This window comes from Aythya marila (assembly GCF_965140915.1).
Source record: "Aythya marila genome assembly, chromosome: 24".
Lineage (NCBI taxonomy): Eukaryota > Metazoa > Chordata > Aves > Anseriformes > Anatidae > Aythya > Aythya marila.
In genome coordinates this window covers 6,264,131-6,285,144 of record NC_139065.1, presented here as the reverse complement: position 1 = coordinate 6,285,144, position 21,014 = coordinate 6,264,131, and the positions used below count along the sequence as shown (strand labels likewise).

General features: G+C 47.8%; 1 protein-coding gene and 1 long non-coding RNA gene across 2 annotated transcripts; one reads left to right on the top strand and one right to left on the bottom strand.

Moving 5' to 3' along the window:
- The first annotated feature begins 1,074 nt into the window (after positions 1 to 1,074).
- On the top strand, positions 1,075 to 14,504 carry SLC16A4 (solute carrier family 16 member 4). Its single transcript, XM_082778249.1, has 9 exons — positions 1,075 to 1,261; positions 1,765 to 1,874; positions 2,845 to 2,977; positions 3,332 to 3,475; positions 3,946 to 4,107; positions 4,399 to 4,947; positions 6,198 to 6,409; positions 7,190 to 7,283; positions 11,572 to 14,504. The coding sequence occupies exons 1-9, from the start codon at positions 1,246 to 1,248 to the stop codon at positions 11,724 to 11,726; spliced, it is 1,575 nt and encodes a 524-aa protein (XP_082634375.1). The 5' UTR covers positions 1,075 to 1,245; the 3' UTR covers positions 11,727 to 14,504.
- On the bottom strand, positions 7,592 to 20,973 carry LOC309886924. Its single transcript, XR_014319000.1, has 4 exons — positions 20,391 to 20,973; positions 14,536 to 14,643; positions 9,149 to 9,277; positions 7,592 to 7,991 (listed from the first exon to the last, which is right to left on the bottom strand). It is a non-coding gene; the product is annotated as an uncharacterized lncRNA (long non-coding RNA).
- Between the last annotated feature and the right edge of the window lie 41 nt (positions 20,974 to 21,014).

Here is a 21,014-nt window from a genome sequence, read left to right as displayed (position 1 = left end):
CATCTATGCCTTGTGTTTCCAGCACCATCAAGGCACAGCACACAAAGCTCTGCGCTATTAAATCATTCCCTCCCCCCTTTTCTTTGTTGTTTGATACTCAAATTCCAGGCTTATCTATTCAGAAGAGAGTAATATTGCACATTTTAAATAGCCAAAAGCCAGCAGAAGCTGTTGTCCCTCAAAGAGCAAAAAGGCAAGGGGACTGGACACGTGGCTGGTTTTCAGCACTCCAACGAGCACAGAAGAGCACAGCAGCACTCAGTGCTCCCAGTAACGAGCCCTGGGACCACTGCACTCATTAACAGGGACCCGCATCTGCTCCCTGGCCACACGCAGAGTGGCTCAAGCTGAGGAGGCAGAGCGGTTCCTCTTGGACATCTGGAGCGCAGTCACTGCACCCAACGCTGCCACCGCTGCCTCCTCCCCAGCACCCCCGGCCACAGTGACCAGCTGTGCCCTGAGCCTTTAAACCATATGCACTGCAAAACCCATCCTACTTCAATAAAAGCCCAATGCACACATCCATCCAACCCTGTCTTTCTGTCCTGGGATCCTGCTGGATCCCAGATCCCAGCTGGAGTGCTGCCTGCTCTGCCAAGGCAGGGAAGGGACAGATCATGGTCATGATCCTAAAGTTCTATCTTATTTTAGGAACATCAATCGGGGTGACAGGTCAGCCGAAATGGGGGGATGAAGCGGCTGTGTTTGCTTGGAGTTTGTGCATATTTACAACAGAGGCATGGAGCCAACTCAAATGCACTCAGCTACCAGCTCCTGCCCTGATCCCACTGCAGAGCACCTTGGCTGTAAAACACAAAGTTTTCCAGGTTCTCTCCTATTTCTGGGGCCAAGGGCTGGGTGGCTGCCAGCCGCCTACGGCTTAGCTTCAGGCCACCATTGCCACCTACTGCTCCACTCCATGTCTAGCAGGACCCGGAGCCTTGCCTGGAGCTGGATCCTTGCAGGCTTTTCCTCCAGAGGCTCCATTTCCTCCAGGCAGGATTTCTGCTCAGTGAAAGCCCCGGCCAAGGAAGGGGAGGGACTCCTGGCCTGGAGGCAGTGCGGAGGAGGAAGGCTGCGTCCACAAAGTCCCAGTGCAAACGTCCTGCCTCGGTTGTCCTCACCGGAGACAGACGAAGGACTAGACTTGGGGGCGGCAGGTCCCAATGTGGGGATTTCATTTCTGGAGCAAATGAAGAGACGATTCGTCTTTGCAATCTGCTGTTTCAGGGAAGGTTTTCCAGCATGCAGCAGCAAGACGGTAAGGAACAGTTTTGGGTTTATCAACCCCACCACAGGAGGTGCAGCACAGGCGAGGCAATGGGAAGGAAGGGAGCAGAGAAATGAGGGAAATGGACAGCTTCCCCTGAGAGCTCAAAGATTGGTAACAGACAGACAGTGAACCCCCAACTTCTGGCAAATCTATGTCCTAAAGCCATAGAATGTGTGCTCTAAATCAGCAGGGAGGTGCTTGTCACTTGAAATCACTGAATATTAAATAGCTTTAGCAATTTGGTAGGAAGGAGAAAGGAGGCTAAGCTGTTTGCAGCCAGTGATTACGTGCAACTAATATCCATTGGAAAAGAGCTTGGTAAAAGCTTCACCCATCCTCAAAAGCTTTCTCAAGTTGAACACAAAATGCTGCTTCCTCTTTAAAGGGAAAGGACCAAGGGGGTTCAAGGGCAGCTGATGCTCTCAGGGAAGCATTTCACAGGTTAACTGCAAAAGCAAGGAGCTACTACACCCCAAAACTCTCATTTCCAGGGGAAAGGAAAGAGGAAAAGCTGGAGCCAGAGCCACCAGCAGCGACGGGAGACTCAAGCCGAGGCACAGGTGGAGGGTGGGCATGGGTAGCGGTGCTCCACTTCTTCCTGGTAAGCAGAGAACAAACTCATCTAAAACCTTTGGAAGCCGGGGTCTGTGGAAAGTCTCAAGTCTGGTGCATGCAGGACAGTCTAATCCTGTCCAACTGATAGCAAAATAAGAGAGGCAATCACTAAGAGACAGAAAGTGCTTTGCCACACTGCGGACAGGCAGACAGTGGTCCCTGTTTTGCTGCTGGCTGAGCAAAGAGCTCTTTCACCAAAGGCCCCAATCACAAGGATGCAACCATCCTCACTTCCCCCGAGCCGCCTCTGTCCCCACACTGGTTTTATAATTATGCAGGAGCCATGAAATCCCACCTGGAAAGCAGTTGTCCTGCACATCCCCATGCCATGTGCTTCAATACCAGCACCCAAGCCCAGGCGATCCCCCCCACCAGCAATAAAGAAAACCCCATCACACAGCTAGAAATGCCAGGACATGCAGGAAACCTTTCCCCATTCCACCCCACTGCAGAGTGGATCTGGCAGGGTCCACAGCTGCCAATCGTTAACCCCAGCTCCAGGAGGAGGGAGGCAGGACATCAAGGGCACCAACTGTCCTTTGCCCTGTGACAGGGCCAGCCTAGGAAATGGGGCTGGCAAACACCCGTGCCTGCTCCACTCATCTCCCATCCTCTGCTGGCAATGTTTCATAGCACTGAGACCTGTTCATTAATATTATTATTTAATATTAAAAACACAATTTGCAAAGCAAAACACACTAGCAGAGTTAAGCTCTGGTGTTATTTTGCTTTTTCTTTGAAAAAGCCAGTTTTGCACAGGATTCGGGTGAGCTTAAAGCACAACATGGCCACCACGAGTCCACCCTAACGATATTCCCCAACACCCACTGCACCCCTTCTCACAGTTTCTTTCTCCCAGAACACAACAAATTGTCCAGAACGAGGGAGCACACAAAGCAGTAGGAAAGTAGCACCTGTCCCCTGCAGCACCTAACCTGCTTCTGATCTGAACTCAGGTTAATGTGCTCGTGATGGGAATGCTCAAGACCTTTGGCATTTTCTTTGTGGCTTTTCAAGAGGAGGTAGGGGGCTCCTCAGAGCAAGTCAGCTGGATCGGCTCCATCATGTCCTCGCTGAGGTTCCTGGGAGGTGAGCAACTCTGCAGCATCGGGTTGCTCTGATGGAAGGGGCCCCGGGGCGTTCTGGGGGTGGCACCTCTGTTCCCAGCCATGGGCTCACAGCACCTTGCTGTAGCTGCTTGGTTATAGAGGACATGAGCAAATCCTCACTCTTAGCAGCATTATTAATATCTCCAATCAAACCAGCTGCTGAATAATTCATTGGAGCTGTGTTGTGCATCAAGAAACAAGTTAAGGAAATCTGGATGTTCAGGGCTTCAATTCCGTCCTCTTCCCCCAGATTTCCAGGGTCCAAATTTCCAGGCCCTGCAGAGCATCAGCTGTCATTTTTGGGCACAAGAGCTCTGCCTCTTTTCCCTTGCAGCCCCACTGGTGGCCGTGGTCTGCAGGAAGCTGGGTGAGCGGCCAACCTCCATCATTGGTGCCAGCTTGGTCAGCGGCGGCTGCCTGCTCAGCACGCAGGCCACCAGCGTCCCCTTCCTCTGCATCTCCATGGGACTCCTCCTGGGTGAGCTGCCTGCAGCAGACGGGCACACGGGGACCTTGCTGCACACGAGCAGAAGCAGCTCATTTAAACCAGGCTGTGCCCCCACTGTCACCGGCCCCTTTACTGCCACCAGCCCCTTTCCATAAGATGTTGCATGAAACCCCAAAGCTTCATGCTCAGGAGCATAAGATACCAATTTCAACATGTTAGACCACACTAACTTTGTTATGTTTTCCCCTGGACCCAACATATGCCACAAATCCTGGCCTTTTAATCCCTTAGTGAAAATGCACAGCCTCAAAAACCCTGGTCACTAAACATGCCTGAAATCCTGTTCTCCACTGATAGCAATAGCAGTCAGTCCCCATTTTCATTTTCACCTCCACCGCAGGGAGAATAAGCTTAGGACAGCATGCCTCTGAATCCCCAGACCTCACAATACAAAGCAGCCACTTCTTGGCACTAACATCCCACTTCGACCCGTATCGCAGGCATGGGGTTCTGCTGCCTTTACCAGGCAGCAGCGGTGATGACGGCCAAGCGCTGCAGGAAGCGGCTGGCTTTCTCCAACGCCATCGCCCGCTCGGGAATGGGACTGACGTTCCTGATAGCACCCTTCACACAGCTTCTCATCAATTCCTATGGCTGGCAAGGTGAGCACATCTCCCAGTTTCCACATTCCTTGGGGTGAAGAAGGCACCTGAGGCTCTTTTTAAAAACTAAAATTGGATGCACCAACCCTCCTCCCCAGATTCTGTTTTCTTTTTGCATGCATCAGAAAGAAAGGGACTTCCAGCCCAAAAGGCAGAATAGTGGCTCTGGCAAGGCACCTTTACCTCTTTGCTGATCTTACTCCACATCCAACATGGATTACATCCTGTCTAAAAATAGATCTAAAAAAAAAGAAAAAAAAAAAAAAAAAGGCATCTTTTGTCTTTGCTTAGGTACTCTCCTGATTTTTGGAGGCATCATGCTAAACCTCGTGCCTTCCAGCATGCTGCTGCGTCCCATCAGCACCCAGCTGCCTCAACACTCCTCTGCTAAAAACCATGACAGTGAGTCTTCAGTGCCAAAAAAAGATTCAGAAACCCTTGCTAGACACCTGGATGAAGCCCCTGGCACGGGAGTGCAGCTTGGCCACACACAGGACCTGCCCACCACAGAGCAACCCACGGCACACTGCAGTGGAAACATCTCTGGGCCGGCAATTGCAGAGGCGTCGGAAGGGCTGGAGAAAGCCCCTGCAGACCACAGCTCCCCAGAAATAGCCAGCGAGGACATGAGTAGCTGTAAACCCCTCCCAGTGACCGAAGAAGAAAATCCACAGCCTCTCCTTGACTTTTCCCCTTTGAAGGATCCCCTCTTCTGCATTTTTACATGGTCTTTTTTGTTCAGCCACTTGGCCTACTTCGTGCCCATCTTCCACCTGGTAGCAAGAGCCAGGACGCTGGGCATAAGCAGCATGGATGCTTCTTACCTCATTTCAGTGGCTGGTAAGCAAAAGAATCTTTTAAACACATTTATAATTACAATGATGCCAAAATAGGAAAGAAATACGACACAAATCTTGCCAAGAAATAGTCCCAAATGTGTTCTAGAATAAATCTTCATGAAATAGCTTGAGCTCACAGCCCTTACCCCCCATTCTGTATATATAGTGTTGCCTTCTGTACAAGTACAAAGTTGCTCTCACATGGTGGGTGGTTCTCTCAACCTAAGCCAGATGATCACCCATCCCTTCTGCAATGAACAAACACAAGTTTCAAATTGCATAGGTGCTAGCAGTCCTCCCAAGCCTTCCCACAAATCTCCCTGCTTTGCTTAAACCCACAGAAATCCAGATCCTCTAGTCTGACCCAGGAATGTATGCAGAGAGAAATACAGTATTAGGAGAGAAAAACAACAAAAACACACTAATAATTTGCATCTAGCCATTTGGATTTGGCATATTCACCTGAAAGGGGGGAAAAAAAATACCACCCGCTCCCAAAAATAATAACATAAAGAAGGCATTACAATGAAGTCACATCAGGTTTAAAAAAGTGGCTCCATTCTCAGTCATGATAAAATATTTTATTATACAAAAATAAATTTGTCTTCTACAATGCTGTATAACATTTAGAAATTATGCATGCTGTGGAAGTGTCTAGAAAGAGATCACAGCAATTCATCTGACATTTTGAATTAAGAGTAGGAGGGTCACCAAGATAGAGCTGACAGTTACAAGTCCTTTCACCTTTAGTTTATAAAAAGGCATCTGGAAACGTTAAATCAAGTATGAAAGGTTTGCTGATCCTTTAATAAAAAAAAAAAAAAAGCTGGGCTTTTGTCCTTTTTTGCTTCTTAAAAAAAACACACAAACGCTTCTCAGTAGTCTGCTTTTTCTTCATCTTGAAAAAGATCAAGTGACAAACCTTTCTTTCCTATTTTTACTGAAGGGCACTTCAGAGTTTTCTGTTGAGTGCACAGCCCTTAATTGAATTTCTACATACCACTTTTGTGCACCCACAGGCAATGAAGGCACCAAGGTAAAGAAAAAAGCATGAATTTTACAACAGCCTAAAAATGCCTTCCTGCAGCTTCTTGGCATTGCAGCCCTTTGTGGCCACATCCTTAAAGCAAGTGGCAGGCGGAATGCATTTCACAGCTCTTCACAAAATAGAGAAAAAAAATGTAAAAAAAAAAAAAAAAAAAAAAAAAAAAAAAAATCTTCTTTGAGGCTCGATGACCTCCTTTTCCCCAGGCATCACAGAGACAGTCAGCCAACTTCTCTCGGGGTGGATCGCTGACCAGAACTGGACCAAGAAGTACCACTACCACGCAGCTTACCTGGTGCTCTGCGGCATCACCAACCTTCTCTGCCCTCTGGCCACCACGTTCCCGCTGCTCATGACCTACGCTGTGGCCTTTGCCATTTTCTGTGGTGGATTCCTGGCTCTGGTGCTCCCTGTGCTGGTGAGGATATTTCTTTAAATAATAATAAATAATAATAATACACAGTGTTTCCAGCAATATTCCACAAAATACCTAACAACCTTTTCCTAAAGCTAAAGTGCCCTGGGCTGTCGCAGACTTGCATCAGAGGGGTCTCCCCTCCAGACCCCTCAGTTTGAGCCCCTCGAGAGCCCCAGTCTGCCCCAGTCTCTGCCCCAGTCTCCCCACCAGCCAGCTGACTGGCATGCACAGCCCAGGTGCAACAAAAGCACCCAGAGTCTGCTGCAGATTGTCAGTGATTTGACTCAGCTAATTGCTTCCCATATCCTCCTTTCTAAAGGAGATGGCTCCAGCTCCTGGGAACCAGAATGAATCCATTCATTTACAAGCACTCAGGCAAAACCAGAGAGTTGTGAATATCTGGTCCCAACCCCTGAATTATCTGTAACACACAGACCAGTTACAGCAGGATCTGGATAGGGAAACAACATTACAATTTGGGATTTCCTCCCGGGAAGGAATGCAGTCAGATTTTACACCAGCCTCCTCAAAGCCTCAGCAGCATCACCAGTTTCAGGAGATGCCCAAACAGCGGGATGAGAGCAATGCACCTTGCATCCCTGTAATTTCAGCACCGACCTTAAGGAGGCGAGCAGATTCAAGGCTAAATCAGACCTACATGTGCAAAGTCCTCCCCAAACATTACAGCAGCTGGAAAGGAAACTCCCGAGAAAAGGTGCTTTGTGCCTTGTTCATTCACATGAACCCTACCGATAATTACTGATTTGGTTTTACAATCAGGTAGATCTAGTTGGTGTGCCAAAACTCCACAGCTACTTGGGATTTGCTTCCTTCTTTGCTGGGATAGCAGCCATCGGTGGACCTCCTCTAGCAGGTAATTCATACATTACACACCACATATACCCACCACAGATATCCACCAATTAAGTGTACTTCTGGTTCACTCGCCTACCCATAAGCATCCACAGATGGTCTTTCTGTCCAAGTAGAAAAAAGCATATTTAAGAACATTATCTTTACACAGGCAATATTTTTGCTCATGAATTTGCAAAGCCCAACCAGCAGTCTAACAGCTGCATGGGGAAAAGGATGCTGGCCTCCAACCCCTCCCTCCCCCCCTTTATAAGCCTGACCACAGCAGATCAATGGTGACCACACTACCACAGATTTTACCACCAAGAACGCATTATTAATACTGAGCTAGAAACAGAGGGATAGGAGGGAAGACTACTTCTGTGAAGACAGCTTGATAAAGGCAAGGCTCGAACAGACTCAGCAGCAGCCCCGCCAACGCACTGAAATGTACAGTGAAGCCCCAGTAATCTGTTTTGAAAACGATTACACTACTTAGCCATGAGAGCTCCTGGGCCCAAAGATAAGGAGGATGAAAAGCCTTTCCTCTTCTCTCTCTGCCAGGAAACCAAGACAGTTTTGAGTATCTGGCAGATTTCAAGCACTCAGAAATGAGCTTCTGTTCACAAGAAGGGCTCATTCTCTTCCACACATCCAGGCCAGGACAAAACTCATCCTTTCCCTGACCCTTAGTCACACCTCATATCCAGAACGAAGATCTTAGCTGTTCCTACAATGAAAGTGAACAGAAAAAGCTGCAAGGTCAAACACTGGTGTGAACGATGTTCCACGACTCACCTAGCAGATGTGCCCTGGACTCAGACTAAAACCTGGCAAACCGTTCTTCCTCTGCTGTTCCCTGCCCCGCGCTGGCAGCTGCCCCATGCCTGCAGGCACACTTGGCTCCAAACTGCCAAGTATTCTGAAATACCACCTCCGTGCTGCAAAGTTTTAGCAAGCCTGCTGTACTGCAGGCATGAGAAAGATTGATTTCCCTAATCAATATTTCTAGGTTGGCCAAAATCTGTATATGGATGCAATTTCAAGCAACTAAAGTACTTCATTGACAGTGTGCTTTACACTGTCACAGTGATACATAGCCTATACTGGGGAAGATCTCTTCTGCTGATACAAGATGTATGTCCACCACAAAGCAATACCTGTAAAACCATCTGAGTAAATTCTCTGACAGTACAAAAATAAATAAGTTGGCTATCCTTTATCCATGCATCATAGACGCTAACACAGCAGCTACACTTTGATCTGCTTCCAATGTATTTTTGCTAATTGGAAACCTTCTGCATTCTGAAGATGCTAACCACTCACTGCAAGAACATGTCTGGATTTTGTAAAGCAAGCAGGTTTCTTGCAAAAGGCCTTGCACAGAAATCAGTCTTCTTAATACAGATGGGATAAATAAAGGCCAAACAAAGCCAAGAAACAAAACTCTTGCTGATCTGTCTCAATGTAAGCAGAGCAAGAGGGAAATGATTCACAGATCAGGATCTAGGTTTGTGATACAAGATAATTTTCAGTTTTCTGCAATTTTCTCTTCCAATTCTTTTTCTTCTGCAATTTTCTTCTTCCAACACAGCTGTATTAAGCATGAATACTGAATGGGCTAGAAACTACTGATTAAGTTTCCAAAAGCAGCTGCTCCTTGCAGAATACAGGATGGGATTTAAATGCTATGTATCTTGGGGTTTAGTGCCTTTGCTGCCGACTTTCCTAAAACTTTGACTTCAGAAGTACGATTTTTAAAATTTTATGAAGACAAATTTTTATAGTGAACCCCAAGACATAATATTAACACACATATTAAAAAAAAACACTTATTTTGCACACTAGAGCAAAGCCTAATCACAATGCAACGAAAAAGTGACTTACCTGCAAATCTGTTTAACTTAAAGCCCTTGAGTCTGGAGGCAGCCAGCCTGACCGAAAGCCCAGGGCGAGAAGCCTGACAGCTTGCTCACAGCTGTTTGCCTGCCAGCATTGTTGGACGATCCTGCCCTTCTGAAAAGCAAAACCAAAGTGGAACAAGACAAAACAAACATTATTTTGGCAAGCCACAATCAAGCTAAGGAGGGAGAGTATATTTTATTTCCATAAATAGGGCAAATCAGTAACTCATGCTGCAAAAGGAAAAAAAAACAAAAAAACTACATAATCCAGGATTACAGAACAGAATCCAGCAGCCAGCACACAAAAACTCCAGCCCCGACAAACATGTGCAGTGAAGGGGGAGAGGAAGGAATCATTTGAAAGCTGCATTGGCACATACATTTAGATGTTCTCACCTAAATTCTGCCTGTCTCTTCACGCTAGATATTGCTGCTAGGACATCTGTAATAAACAAAACCCAGAGGTGCCAGATCCCTCCGCTGATCACAGAGCAGTGGTGCAATTTCAACAACCCAAACACAGTTCACAGCAGAAGCATGTGCAGCGCTTGTTTGCATTGTACCACTTTACATGCCAGGGATTTACCAGAATTGCTTGCAAAACCGCTGCTCTGTTAGACTTCGCAGATCATTGGCTTCTAATTCTGCTCTCTGCAGCAGGAATTTGCTTTTATTTTTTGCTCAGGGAGCAGGAACTTTTTGCTCAGGGAGCTTTGAAGGCTGGGACGTCTGGCGGTGAAGGCTTCACCATCGCTGCTCTGCCAGCCAGGAGGCTATGCTCATGCTTCAGCACTAGCTTGAGCTTATATAAAAAAATAAATAAATAAAATCCCACATTTATAAATATCCAGAAGGCAATTTTAAAAAATAATAGAAATACTCAGAGCTCCATGACTAGAGCACTCTGTCCTGGACACCAACATCTTACAAATGACTACATTAGCATCCCTTGTCCACATCTCACAGACTTTCAGGCAGGAAAAATCAATCCCACCTCTCAAAATAAACAAACCTGCACAACATACAGGGCCCTGGAGCAGGACTTGCATCACCATGTCCTACATCACAGGGTCCCCTTCTGACAGACAGCACCGTCACAGAATGGCCGAGGTTGGAAGGGACCTCTGAAGATCATCTAGTCCAACCATGATGGGTTCTTGGCTCTGCCTTCTGGCCAAGGCACATGCAGGGCTCAACCAATATCCCTGAGAAAAAAACAGCACTGAAACTTCACAGCATAGGCATAGGATAATAGAAACCAAATGCCGCTGGCAAGCCCACAGGGAAGCAGCAGTACAGCAAAGCAGCAAGAGCCTTTCCCCTGTTCTACAGAACTCCATGGCCGTACAAATCTGCAGGAAGGAAACGTTAGCACCTCTTGCCAGTCACACAGCCACATAACAAGTAGCATCACTCCCTTTCCCACTGAGTGCTGGGGCGCTCACGGGTACAGCAGGAACAGTGCTCCAGTGCAAAGCCGGGATCTCTTGGGACAACATTGCTGTTTCCACTCCTTTCCAGTTTTAAGAATCCCAGACTCAGGCCAGATCTAACACCGGTGTAAATTGTGTAAATCCGTGGATGTCAGGGAGGAATTCTGATGTACACCAGTAGCAGATCTAGCTCAGCTGGTCACTCTGCTGCTAACCCACCTTGTGCATCCATATGCTAGATTTGGGAGTATGTTATAGAATTTATTACACACAGTAGCAACTCCTATTGCTTTGTACATTTTAGATGCAAACAGAGGAATTATGCACATTTAAATTGAATGTCCAGATACTAGATGATATGATGTAACCAAACAAAACACTTAAAGGTCATTTTTAAAAGGCAGTCTGCCCCCTTGCAGATACCTGAGTCTCTACTGAACGTAGGTTTTCCTTTTAAGTGCCAGCAAAGCTACCTTTAAGCAAGTTCACTCCCTGCTCTTAGTCTGGGATCTTTCATATTAGACAGGTTGTGTTAAATTGGGTCTGCTCACAAGGCAGCAGGTCTGGGGAATCCAGAGACTGCAGCGCGGACATTGCAAAGGAGTCATCTCATTACCAATGAGACCTAATGTCTGCTGCAGCAGCTGCTACTTGCCCACTTACTGAAACAGGAAGAAGTTGGGAATTAAATTCCATCAGATTAAAATCAACTTCCACTACAAGGGTCCAGCAACATCAACCCCAGGAAGAACATCCTACATGTTTGCCAGTTACACCTGTCACAACTGTCCTACCTGATCAGGCACCAGCTGTCCATGCTGCACAGCCACGGGCATGCAGAGTTAAGGTAACCTAAAGAAAATATCGGAGGCATTCTGAAATGAGAACACACGTCCTTCACTTCCCGCACACCTCACAAAAGATTTTCAGTGAGAAAATCCAACAGCTTTACTAACGATCTTTCCTCCTGCAGGGTGGCTGTATGACTACACGCAGACCTATGCCTGCTCTTTCCTCTTTGCTGGAGCCTGTGCTCTCATCTCACCCATGTCCTTCTTCTTTGAGCCACTGGCCCAGAAGTGGAAGCTAAAGGAAGCCAACCCGAGCAACATCCCCACGCTGGCGTGAAGCTTTAAAGCAGTGGAAGCTTTGAAGAACCAGCCTCATTGCACCCGCAACCAGATGCGACAGCCAGCACAGACATTCTGCACCTGAAGCTACTGACGGCAGCAAAATCAAACCAGGGATTTTCAGATGTCAGATTCACCATTAGCATTACTAGATGTTTCTGGTCCATGTGTGATTAAAGCCACCTGAGAACCACATAGGGTAACGCGCTGTTTGACAGGAAGGAACACAGCTGACAGACGGGGGACACAGGGGCTCTGCCAGCTCCCAGCTGGGGACAAGGGGCCCAGCAGCCCCCGGCCTCACCAGTCTCTGCCCAGCACAAAGCTGCCTCACCTCTGGGACATAGCAGCCAGGAGCTCCCGAGTGCCAAAGCGCAGGGGGAGGTTTCAGCTTATTTACTCAGATATGACTAATTAGCAATGGGGAGGGATGCAGGGACCCAGACTGGTACAAGAGATAAGGTTTTAACTTCCAACAGGATGAGAAAAACAGCTGGGCATAGAATATCCTGAGTTGAAAGGGACCCATAAGGATCATCAAGTCCAACTCCAGGCGCCAAACAGGTCTACCCAAAAATTCAGACCCTGTGACTAAGCGCACAGTCCAAATGCTTCTTAAACTCCGACAGGCTTGGTGCCGTGACTACATCCCTGGGGAGCCTGTTCCAGTGCACGACAACCCTCTCAGTGAAGAACCTCTTCCTGATGCCAGCCTGAACCTCCCCTGCCACAGCTTGACACCATTCCTGTGGGTCCTATAGCTGGTCACTAAAGAGAATAGATCGGCACCTGCCTCTCCACTCCTCCTCATGAGGAAGCTGTAGACCACAATGAGATCTCCCCTCAGTCTCCTCTTTCCCAGGCTGAACAGGCCGAGTGACCTCAGCCACCCCTCATACGTCTCCCCCTGTAGGCCCTTCACCATCTTAGTAGCCCTATTATCCCTATTTTATTAGGCTTTGTGAAAGGAATTTGGTTGGAGAGCTTGGAAAAGCTCAAAGGCCATAGCCTAAAGAAACTCTAGTATGGAATTGGCTGTCACGGCAGAGGATGTGGAACCAAAACCTACAGCAGGGCAAACTTCCAGCCCCACAGCTACTCGTCAGGCCCTCACCCCCACTTTCCCCAGCACAGCACCCGGAGCCTCGCTGGTGGGCTCAGCAAGCCCGTGCTCCTCCAGCACCCTACAGCTTTCATTTGGATGGGCACAGTGCAGCTGTCCTGCCTTTCTAGCTGCTATTGAGGCTGCAATTTTTTGTGTTACTACCTTTAAAATTATTATGTAGAGCTGGGATATCACAGGGGTTTTACATGGCCACCAACTCAGCCACTACCGTGATACTTCCCCACTCGCCCCCTTTTCTTTTATAGCATCAAGAGTTATTCCCCTATAGAAGCATTCCTTTAAACTGCCCAATGGGTTATTTCAAGCACAAAATTAAGCAGTCTATGTTTAATAAAAAGCTGCACAACTTCACAGCTGTATTAAGCAGCTAAGACATTGCTGCAGGCACGACAGCTCACTTGCAGATGATGGGCCATATTCAGCAGTTACACAACTAAAAAAAGCCAAAGAAACCACGCATACTGAAATAAGGGAAATATTTTAGCCCTGAATTTGCACTCAGTGAGGAATATCAGTGGTATAAAATGCCTGTTTTCTCATAGATCTGCCTGTTCACAGCTTCCTCCAATTCCTGCAGAAATCCACAGGCAGCAAACGCTTCAGAAATTGTCCTTTCACATCCAAACTGCAGCATCAAATACAGCACATGATCCACCTGTACCAGCTTATGCTTAGATTCACGAGAGGACCTTGCGTGTCATTTGCTGAGCAACCAGGGTTTAAGGATAAAAAAGGACTATTTGGGGCGTTTAAGGCACTGGGGCTTGAAGAGGGGCAAGCGGATCCCATGTAATTTGTCTCAAGCCAGTCCTGCACTGCACATTGAGCTAAGACCTTTAGCAGGGATGAAGCTTTCATTTGCAAATTTAAGTTTTCAGCTCTTGAAATATTCACGCTCCTACTGAACAAATTAAAGACTACTGGTTTTGTTGCTGTAATAGAAACTATTCAGGCTTTACTGGCTTATGCTTGGCTTCAGGTTTCCAAACTCAAGAGCTTCAAAAATCCCTCTCCTTCTGCATTTCTAATGCACATTTAAGCTCACTAGTGCTTTTTGCTATCCAACAGTGCAAGATCCAGAGACCAAGGCAAGGTGCAGACAAAGAAGAGCCGACACATCACATCCTCACCCTGCTGCACTGATCCCACCCTGCCTGATTTATAGTACCTGTCCTCACGCTCTAAGTTCTTTACCCCTTTCCCTAAATAAACCCACTCTGCTGAACACCGCCTCTCATTTCCACACAAGCACTGCTGTTTTCAGCTCTTTTGCTACCAAGAACCAACCTGCAGGATGCGGTGGGCAAACCTCATTCCATCTGCTCCAATTTACCTCCCCAGCCTCCAGGATTTTGAGGAGAGTCCACTGTCCCCCTTGCTTGTGCTCGCCATCAGAGTAGCACAGGCCACCACTTCCTTACCCTTATATAAGAAAATTTAGGGTCTCCAACATCCTTGTTCCCCCATCTCCTTTTGCAGACAGCTCACGAGTCCCCATTTCCTGCAGCATCCTACCCCACACACGGGAACCACCAGCCTTTATGTGCCTCAGAAATAACTTTGCATAGACAAGGTACCTTTCTCAAGCCCAAATCACTTCCTCTTATCTGTCCAAAAAGGTCAAGGAAAAGAAATCCCTGCTGTGAGAAGCTGCTCACAGATGCCCTGCACACCGTCCTACCATCAGCCAGGGTGGTAGGAGAAGTCTTCAAGCCACCGCCTTTGCAGCTCAGCAGGCTCAGGATAACCTCTGCTGGTCACATCCACTCCTCTCCTCTTGTACCTTTTGCTGAGAAGGCAAACACAAAACAGATGTCTTAGTTTTCCTCGCAACACTGAAAACCAAAGCCATTTATTTACTCGCAAAGAACGCACAACACATACATTAGAGAAACAAACAGCAACAACAATGGGAACATCTGCCCGGAGGAAGATTTTCCATCCCTTTGAAGTCATCTTGCGAATAATTTCATAAAGACAGTTTTGCATAGTAAACAGCATCACACGTTGATCGGATAAATGCTGAAGTAGGGTTTGCTGGGACACAAACAAGTTCAAAAGAAATCTAGCTGTAATCTCTTAGGCTGATAGCAAATCCCCCTCATTCCTGCTCCCTTAGTCAACTGCAGAATATAAGGTGGAGAAAACAAGCAGTGTTGGCTTAACATGATCGTCAGCACGGACAGGGCTTTGCTCAGCACATGGTACCCTCCCATTTCTGCCCGGTCTCAAGTTCCACACGCTTCACAGTGCCTCTCAAGCATCATCTCTGCCCACGCTCTGTAGTGCTCATTGCTACCAAGCCACTAGAGATCTTTCTCATGAAGTAATTTAACTTGTAAAACAAATAAAACATCCTCAAGAAACCCAGCACTTGTAGTCACCAGGTATAGCATCCTCCTGTCCCAAGCTCATCTTTCGCACACATGGTGCCCATGGGTCACTTACCATGGTGGGCTGTGCCCCACTTCCACCTAGATGACAAAGCAGGTTTGGAAGCACGTCAGCAAAGAGCCCTTGGTTTGAAAACCTCCCTAAAATTCACACCAGGAGAACAGTGCAGAGAAACCAGATGCTAGAGATCTTGCAAAAGATAGAGCAAAGCTTGTTACTGATGCAGCAGAGCATTAAAAGCTTTTAAACAAAGCCTAATGAAACAGCCTCCAGTTTTCACCATATCTCAACAGAAACCTGGTGCAACATCCCTGAGCACCTTTGAAAAAAAAAAAAAAAATCTACTTTATTTAGATAAAAAGTCTTCTAAGTAATGGCAGGCAGGGAACTGTTCGCCTGCTTCCTGATTAATTTTAGCACCATAAAAATGAAGAAAGAGGGGGGGAACCAAACACAGGCTCAGCTTCTCCAGTGGGAAATCGCAGCACCTGCTGCTGTCACTACAAATCAACTACTGCTGGGATGTTGAGAAATGCACAACTGAGGCCCAAAGAGCTTGGCTACAAGGCTGCAATCCTTCCGGGGAGCTAAAGGGGTGAAAAATGCTTTTCCATCATTATTCACATTCTGCGATTTACTCCCACGTATAACCCCTACAGCAGCAGCTCTGGCCAAAAGGGAGCAAGGAGCAGCAGGAGCTGGGCCAGGCATCCCTCAGGAGGGATAAGGCAGCACCTGGCAGACCTGAAACCCACATCAATGGACTTTGCAGAAGCCAAGGTAAAACGCTGGTTTAGATGGGATTTATCATCTCTCTCTCTAAAAACTAAGGATGACAGTGCAATTCGAGATCATATCAAAAAGCATACATACTGTGTAAGTCCTTAACTCATATTGGAATTTTTATACAAAAGCACGCTCAGTGTATGCTTTCTAGGGCCCTGGCTATCAGCTGTAGCCTCCTCTTGATGGTTGTGTGTTGGTGGAGGCCTCTTCTGCGTCATCAAAAGGCAGGGCAAAGATTTAAAAACTCAGCTTTAGCCATTCCTCACTATACGAGCAAGCGTCTCCTGTCTTGCCCTCAACATGCTCTCAGACTGTCTTAACAAAGAAGATCTGTGATAACCAAGCCGGGGACTTCCCCACTGCTGCTCTCAGATGCTGCCAACTGATAAACCCAGGCACTGAACACGGAAAGCCGATCCCGATCTTTATTGCGTAAAAAGCAACAATCTTTATCTCGGAATAAAATGCGCTCCACAGGCTGGGCTCGGTCATTTCCATCCCTTCCCTCACATGCACAAGGTGAACTTTGAGACCAGGCCAAGAAGCTGCAAGCCTCCGGGAGGTGCGAGCAGGTCAGGACGCCTGGGTTCAGCCCCACCACCTGCAGCTGGCTGCCCTGCGCACAAAGCCACACCAAGGCTACTGCCTGCAGCAGGACCGTGAGAAGCACTGCCTTTGCAGGACGCTCATTAACTATGAGAGAAGTAAGGCCTACTTAATTCAGGGACAGTTTAAAGAAAAAGAATGTTCGCTCGTTGCTCCATGAGCCTTTTTGGGTGGCGATTCCCAGCACATCCACACCCAGGTGTGCTCTGGCTCACGGCACTGCTGAGGTCTCTGCTTTTACCTTAAGCCACAGGGACAAAGCGGAGAGCAATCTAAAATAGCTCGGTAAGGATATGACAACACAGCCTTCCAGCAACAGGAAACAAGGCTGTTCTTCCTTCACCCGCTTGTTTGGCAGATACCGCATGTGGTTTCTGCTGTTTACTCGCCCTTACGTACACTGATAACAGGCACGCTTGGCTCCTTCAGTGCTCGCTTCCCTCCTGTCCACAGCACACCCCGTGTTGCAGCCCCTCCAGCATTGCTCTGGTGATGCAGGCTGCCACTGTGTGGAAATTCAGCACAGCCTGAGCTTGGAAATTTTACTTCCAGCCAGATGAAAGCCACCCTTGGAGGTGAGCTGCTTTGTTTTTTGTTTTTAAAAACATCTTTAAAGGTAGTACAGCTACTTTCACTGAAGCTGATGGGAATTTATCAGCTATCATAATGGAAAAAAAAAAAAAGAAAAAAAAAAAAAAAAGATGTTTGAAAATACAGACGTCTTATCTAGAGCTAAAGTAAGTTTACAAAGACGGAGCCTCACTGAAAAGCTTTCAAGCCTGCAGCAACCACAGAAGATGAGGAATTCATGTTCAAGCCCATGGGCAATTTCAGAAGCAATTCATAGGTCAAAGTCCCTATTTCCAAAGCAATGCAGACTTTGCCTTCTAAGTCACCTCTGAGCTTTTGAGCACTTTCCCCTATAGATGTGTCTCATATGGGCAAGATAGGGCCAGGGAGGTGTCTGCACAACCCTCCAGTGACCCCATCGCTCCAACAGCTCCATCCCCGTGTCCTCAAGCCTTTACCCAAGCAAGGGAAGGGAACTATGGAGGAGGAAACAAAGTCAAGGAGGAAGAGAAAAGGCATTTGTTATCAGCTCCCTGACAGCCGGGAACACGTCACGCCAATTCGTTTTGAATCATGCCTTAGTGCAAGAGAAAGGGAGACAGGCTGGCAGACACAAGGAGCGAGGTCTCTCATTCACCCAGCCAAGGGAAGCAGCACAAGGGACGGTGATGTCCCCTTCCTCACCATGCCCAGGCTGTTCAGAAGCTCACCCCGCACCAACACTGCCTAAGGTGAGGACCACGAGCAGCTCCCAGGCAGTGCTGCTCCACCACAAGCACCCCCGGGGCACTGCTGCTCCACCAGCCCCCAGAGCTCCACAACAGCCTTTGGGAAGCTCAGCCAAGTGAAATGCAGGCTCCCTAACCGGCAAGCCTCCTGCACCCATGGGCAGTCCCGAGGCACGCTGCAGTTTGGGATTTTGCAGGCCTGGAACGTGGTGCTTTCATAGGAACAAAGATACACACTTAAGTACCCTGATGCTCGCTTGCTACAAATTGCAGGTGTTACGGGAAAGCTGCCAGCTCAGGGCAGCACACAGGGCTCTGGCTGAAGCAGTACATACTGCTAAGAGTCAGCCTGCCCTATTGCTGTGTCTGGGGACAGGAAATACTGGAGGTGGCTCCAAACCTACAGACTGACCTTCCAATCCAATTGCAGAACTAGGTATGAAGGTCAAGGCAGGGAAGAAAGCAGCTGAAATACCTGGCACCCACAATTAACCTGTGGCTCACTGGCAGAGCCACAGCAGCTGCGCACGGTCCCTCGCACGCTGTCCCGACCTGGGATAACATGTGACAGCCCCATGCCAACACGGGCACGGCTGGGAGCTCAGCAGAGAGGCGGCTGCAGCACCACCACCACATCACCGCACCCACGTTTAATTAACACATCCATCACTGGTGGAAGATACAAAGGACTGTTAAAAGACATTGTCATAAATGTCAGTGCCGCCCCGTCCTCAGTCTCTGCTCCTCCTGCAGGCACCAGCAGCGCGCAGCCCCACAGGGCAGACCCCGTAACCTGTCACACAGGGCGACACAGACAGTCCTCCAGCAGCTTACCCTGCCTTAAGAGTTTACCTCACCCAGTTCTCAAGCTGGCTATAATTACACACAGGCCCACAGCTAACAGACAATAAAAGGAGGAGATACAATAGGAATCACAAAGCCATCTGCCCAAGGTGCTTTCCACTCCTTTCCCTCGCCTTTCTGCAGGAGACTCACCCAGCCAGCTCACACCGACGTGGGACACATGGCAGAAGTATATCCTCAAGGAGCATTTGCTATTTTACAGTAAACCAGTAGCATGAGGCGAACGTAAGCTTGTTATTAGCTAAGAGCAGAATCTGGGCCATCTGATGTTTAAAACTTACTTCTTAATTCAGCTGTGGCTGGTAAAAGCGCAATTCTGAAAAAATGTGTGAATTCAAATCACCGGTTCCCCATCTAAGCCATCACTTTCTACTGCAGTGCAGTTAATTAAATGGTTCTCTTTACAAATCCACTTTCCCCAGATTGCTTGTCTGAAGTCTCATCAGCCAAATTAATATGATGCATATAGAGCACTTAACCCTTCAGAGGGCCCAGCTTTAACAAAAGCACAGGTTTTCCTGGAGCCGAAGCATTCCTCTAACCAATTCAGCAGGCAGATCCAGCACACAAAAACCAACCTGGTGTTACAGAACAGCCGCAGGAGAATCACCCTACACCACATCCCACAGTACCTCCAAGTCTCCAGAATAACCACATAACATGAAGGAGACTGCAACAAGCCCTCAGTTCAGTAACGGAGGAGTCTGAGTCAGAGCCACAGAACCCTCCTGGAGCAGCCGCCACCGGCCCTGCTTGCTGCAGGAGCCAAAGCACATCCAAGAGGTGGGAGCACGCCGAACCCTGAAACACACGCCTGGCTGCCCAAGCAGACGCCCAGCTTCTGAGAAGCATCTCCTTTACTTGGGTTATGCTAACAGATCGCTCTTCTCCTGGTAGCATCAACCACCAGCCAAGTTGAAGCTAGAGAGGCTCAAGCAAGCCTCCTGTCACTGCTGCGGGCCCTGGACCTTCCGTACAATGCTATGAGTTATCACAGATTCAGAGGTCACATTTCAACAGAACATGAAATACATTGCAAAAACATCAACTTCAACTACAAACACCAGCTTCTGGAAGAAAATCCCATCTCAAAAGTCTCCCCTCATTACCAGCAGTATCTAAAAATGCTCTCATTTGCAATAAACAGCTTCATTTAAATGCTTATACCAGCATCCCATAAACACATACATAGCTTTGCCTAAGCATCGCTTGGCTTTCCACATCAACATACACAGATTACAGATAGTGCTTGGTTACAAGTCAGTGTTAATTCAGCAGTTCATGAAGTTAAAATAGCAGCTCTAGCTCTCCACACCAAAGTCCTGCAGCTCCACTCCCAAGGCACCTTGCCCCATGGGTGAGGAAACCTTGTGATCAACAGGAACCCCAAAGCAAACACAGAATGTACATCGAAGAGTTTGATCCGTCGCTACCATCCCCAAAATGGATGGGAGCGGCACGCTGACCAAAGCAAACACACATTAGTAAAAGTTAGTTGGCACTCAAGGCTAGAGAAGCAAAAAAAGGTGAACAACAAAACTATCTCCTTTTACATTACAATTCAGTTCAACCTTTTAAACCCCCTTACCTGTTTCAGGGATTTACACAGCTCTTTGCCCCAGGAACAGAGACACCTCGCGGAGCACAACCATGGCATCCTTTTGCTGGAAGGCACCTGCAGCCTAGCAGTGATCCTGCATGGCTGCAGGACAGCACTAGGTTCGTTATCCACAGGAGGTTAAAGTATGTCAAGGCAACCAGGGCAAGCTTGCATTTCAAGGTGTCTTCATCTGCATGTCACATTAACTCTAACAGACCGGCAAGCATAACACAAGAGGTGTCTGAAGCCAATGATGCCGCAGTGTTAGCTTCCTCTTCGTCTCAGCGGTTGTCAAATGTGCCCCGAAGTCTCCTGCAGCGAACATGGAGTTGAGCTCCTGCACTGGAACAGCCTTCCACAGCTCAGGAGCCCCCATACAGGAGAAGGCAGGACTACAGCACACAACATTGTCAGGATGCCTCCATTTTTTCCTCTCACCATCTGTACTACACATTGTGGTGACTGCAAGCAAACATGCAGCCGTACCTGGGACGCGATCAGGGTGCATGCACATCCGAGGCATGTGGAACATTTGCTTCAAAACCGGTCAAAATAAGGCACTGACACCAATGCAAAGGTTTTAAATTACCAACTCTAGCTCTCAGGAACTCT

Excerpts from the sequence above, each read along its gene's own strand:
- SLC16A4 (XM_082778249.1), top strand. Across the intron at positions 2,978-3,331 it reads CTCGCTGAGGTTCCTGGGAG|CCCCACTGGTGGCCGTGGTC; the intron begins GTGAGCAACTCT and ends TTTCCCTTGCAG. Across the intron at positions 7,284-11,571 it reads CGGTGGACCTCCTCTAGCAG|GGTGGCTGTATGACTACACG; the intron begins GTAATTCATACA and ends TTCCTCCTGCAG.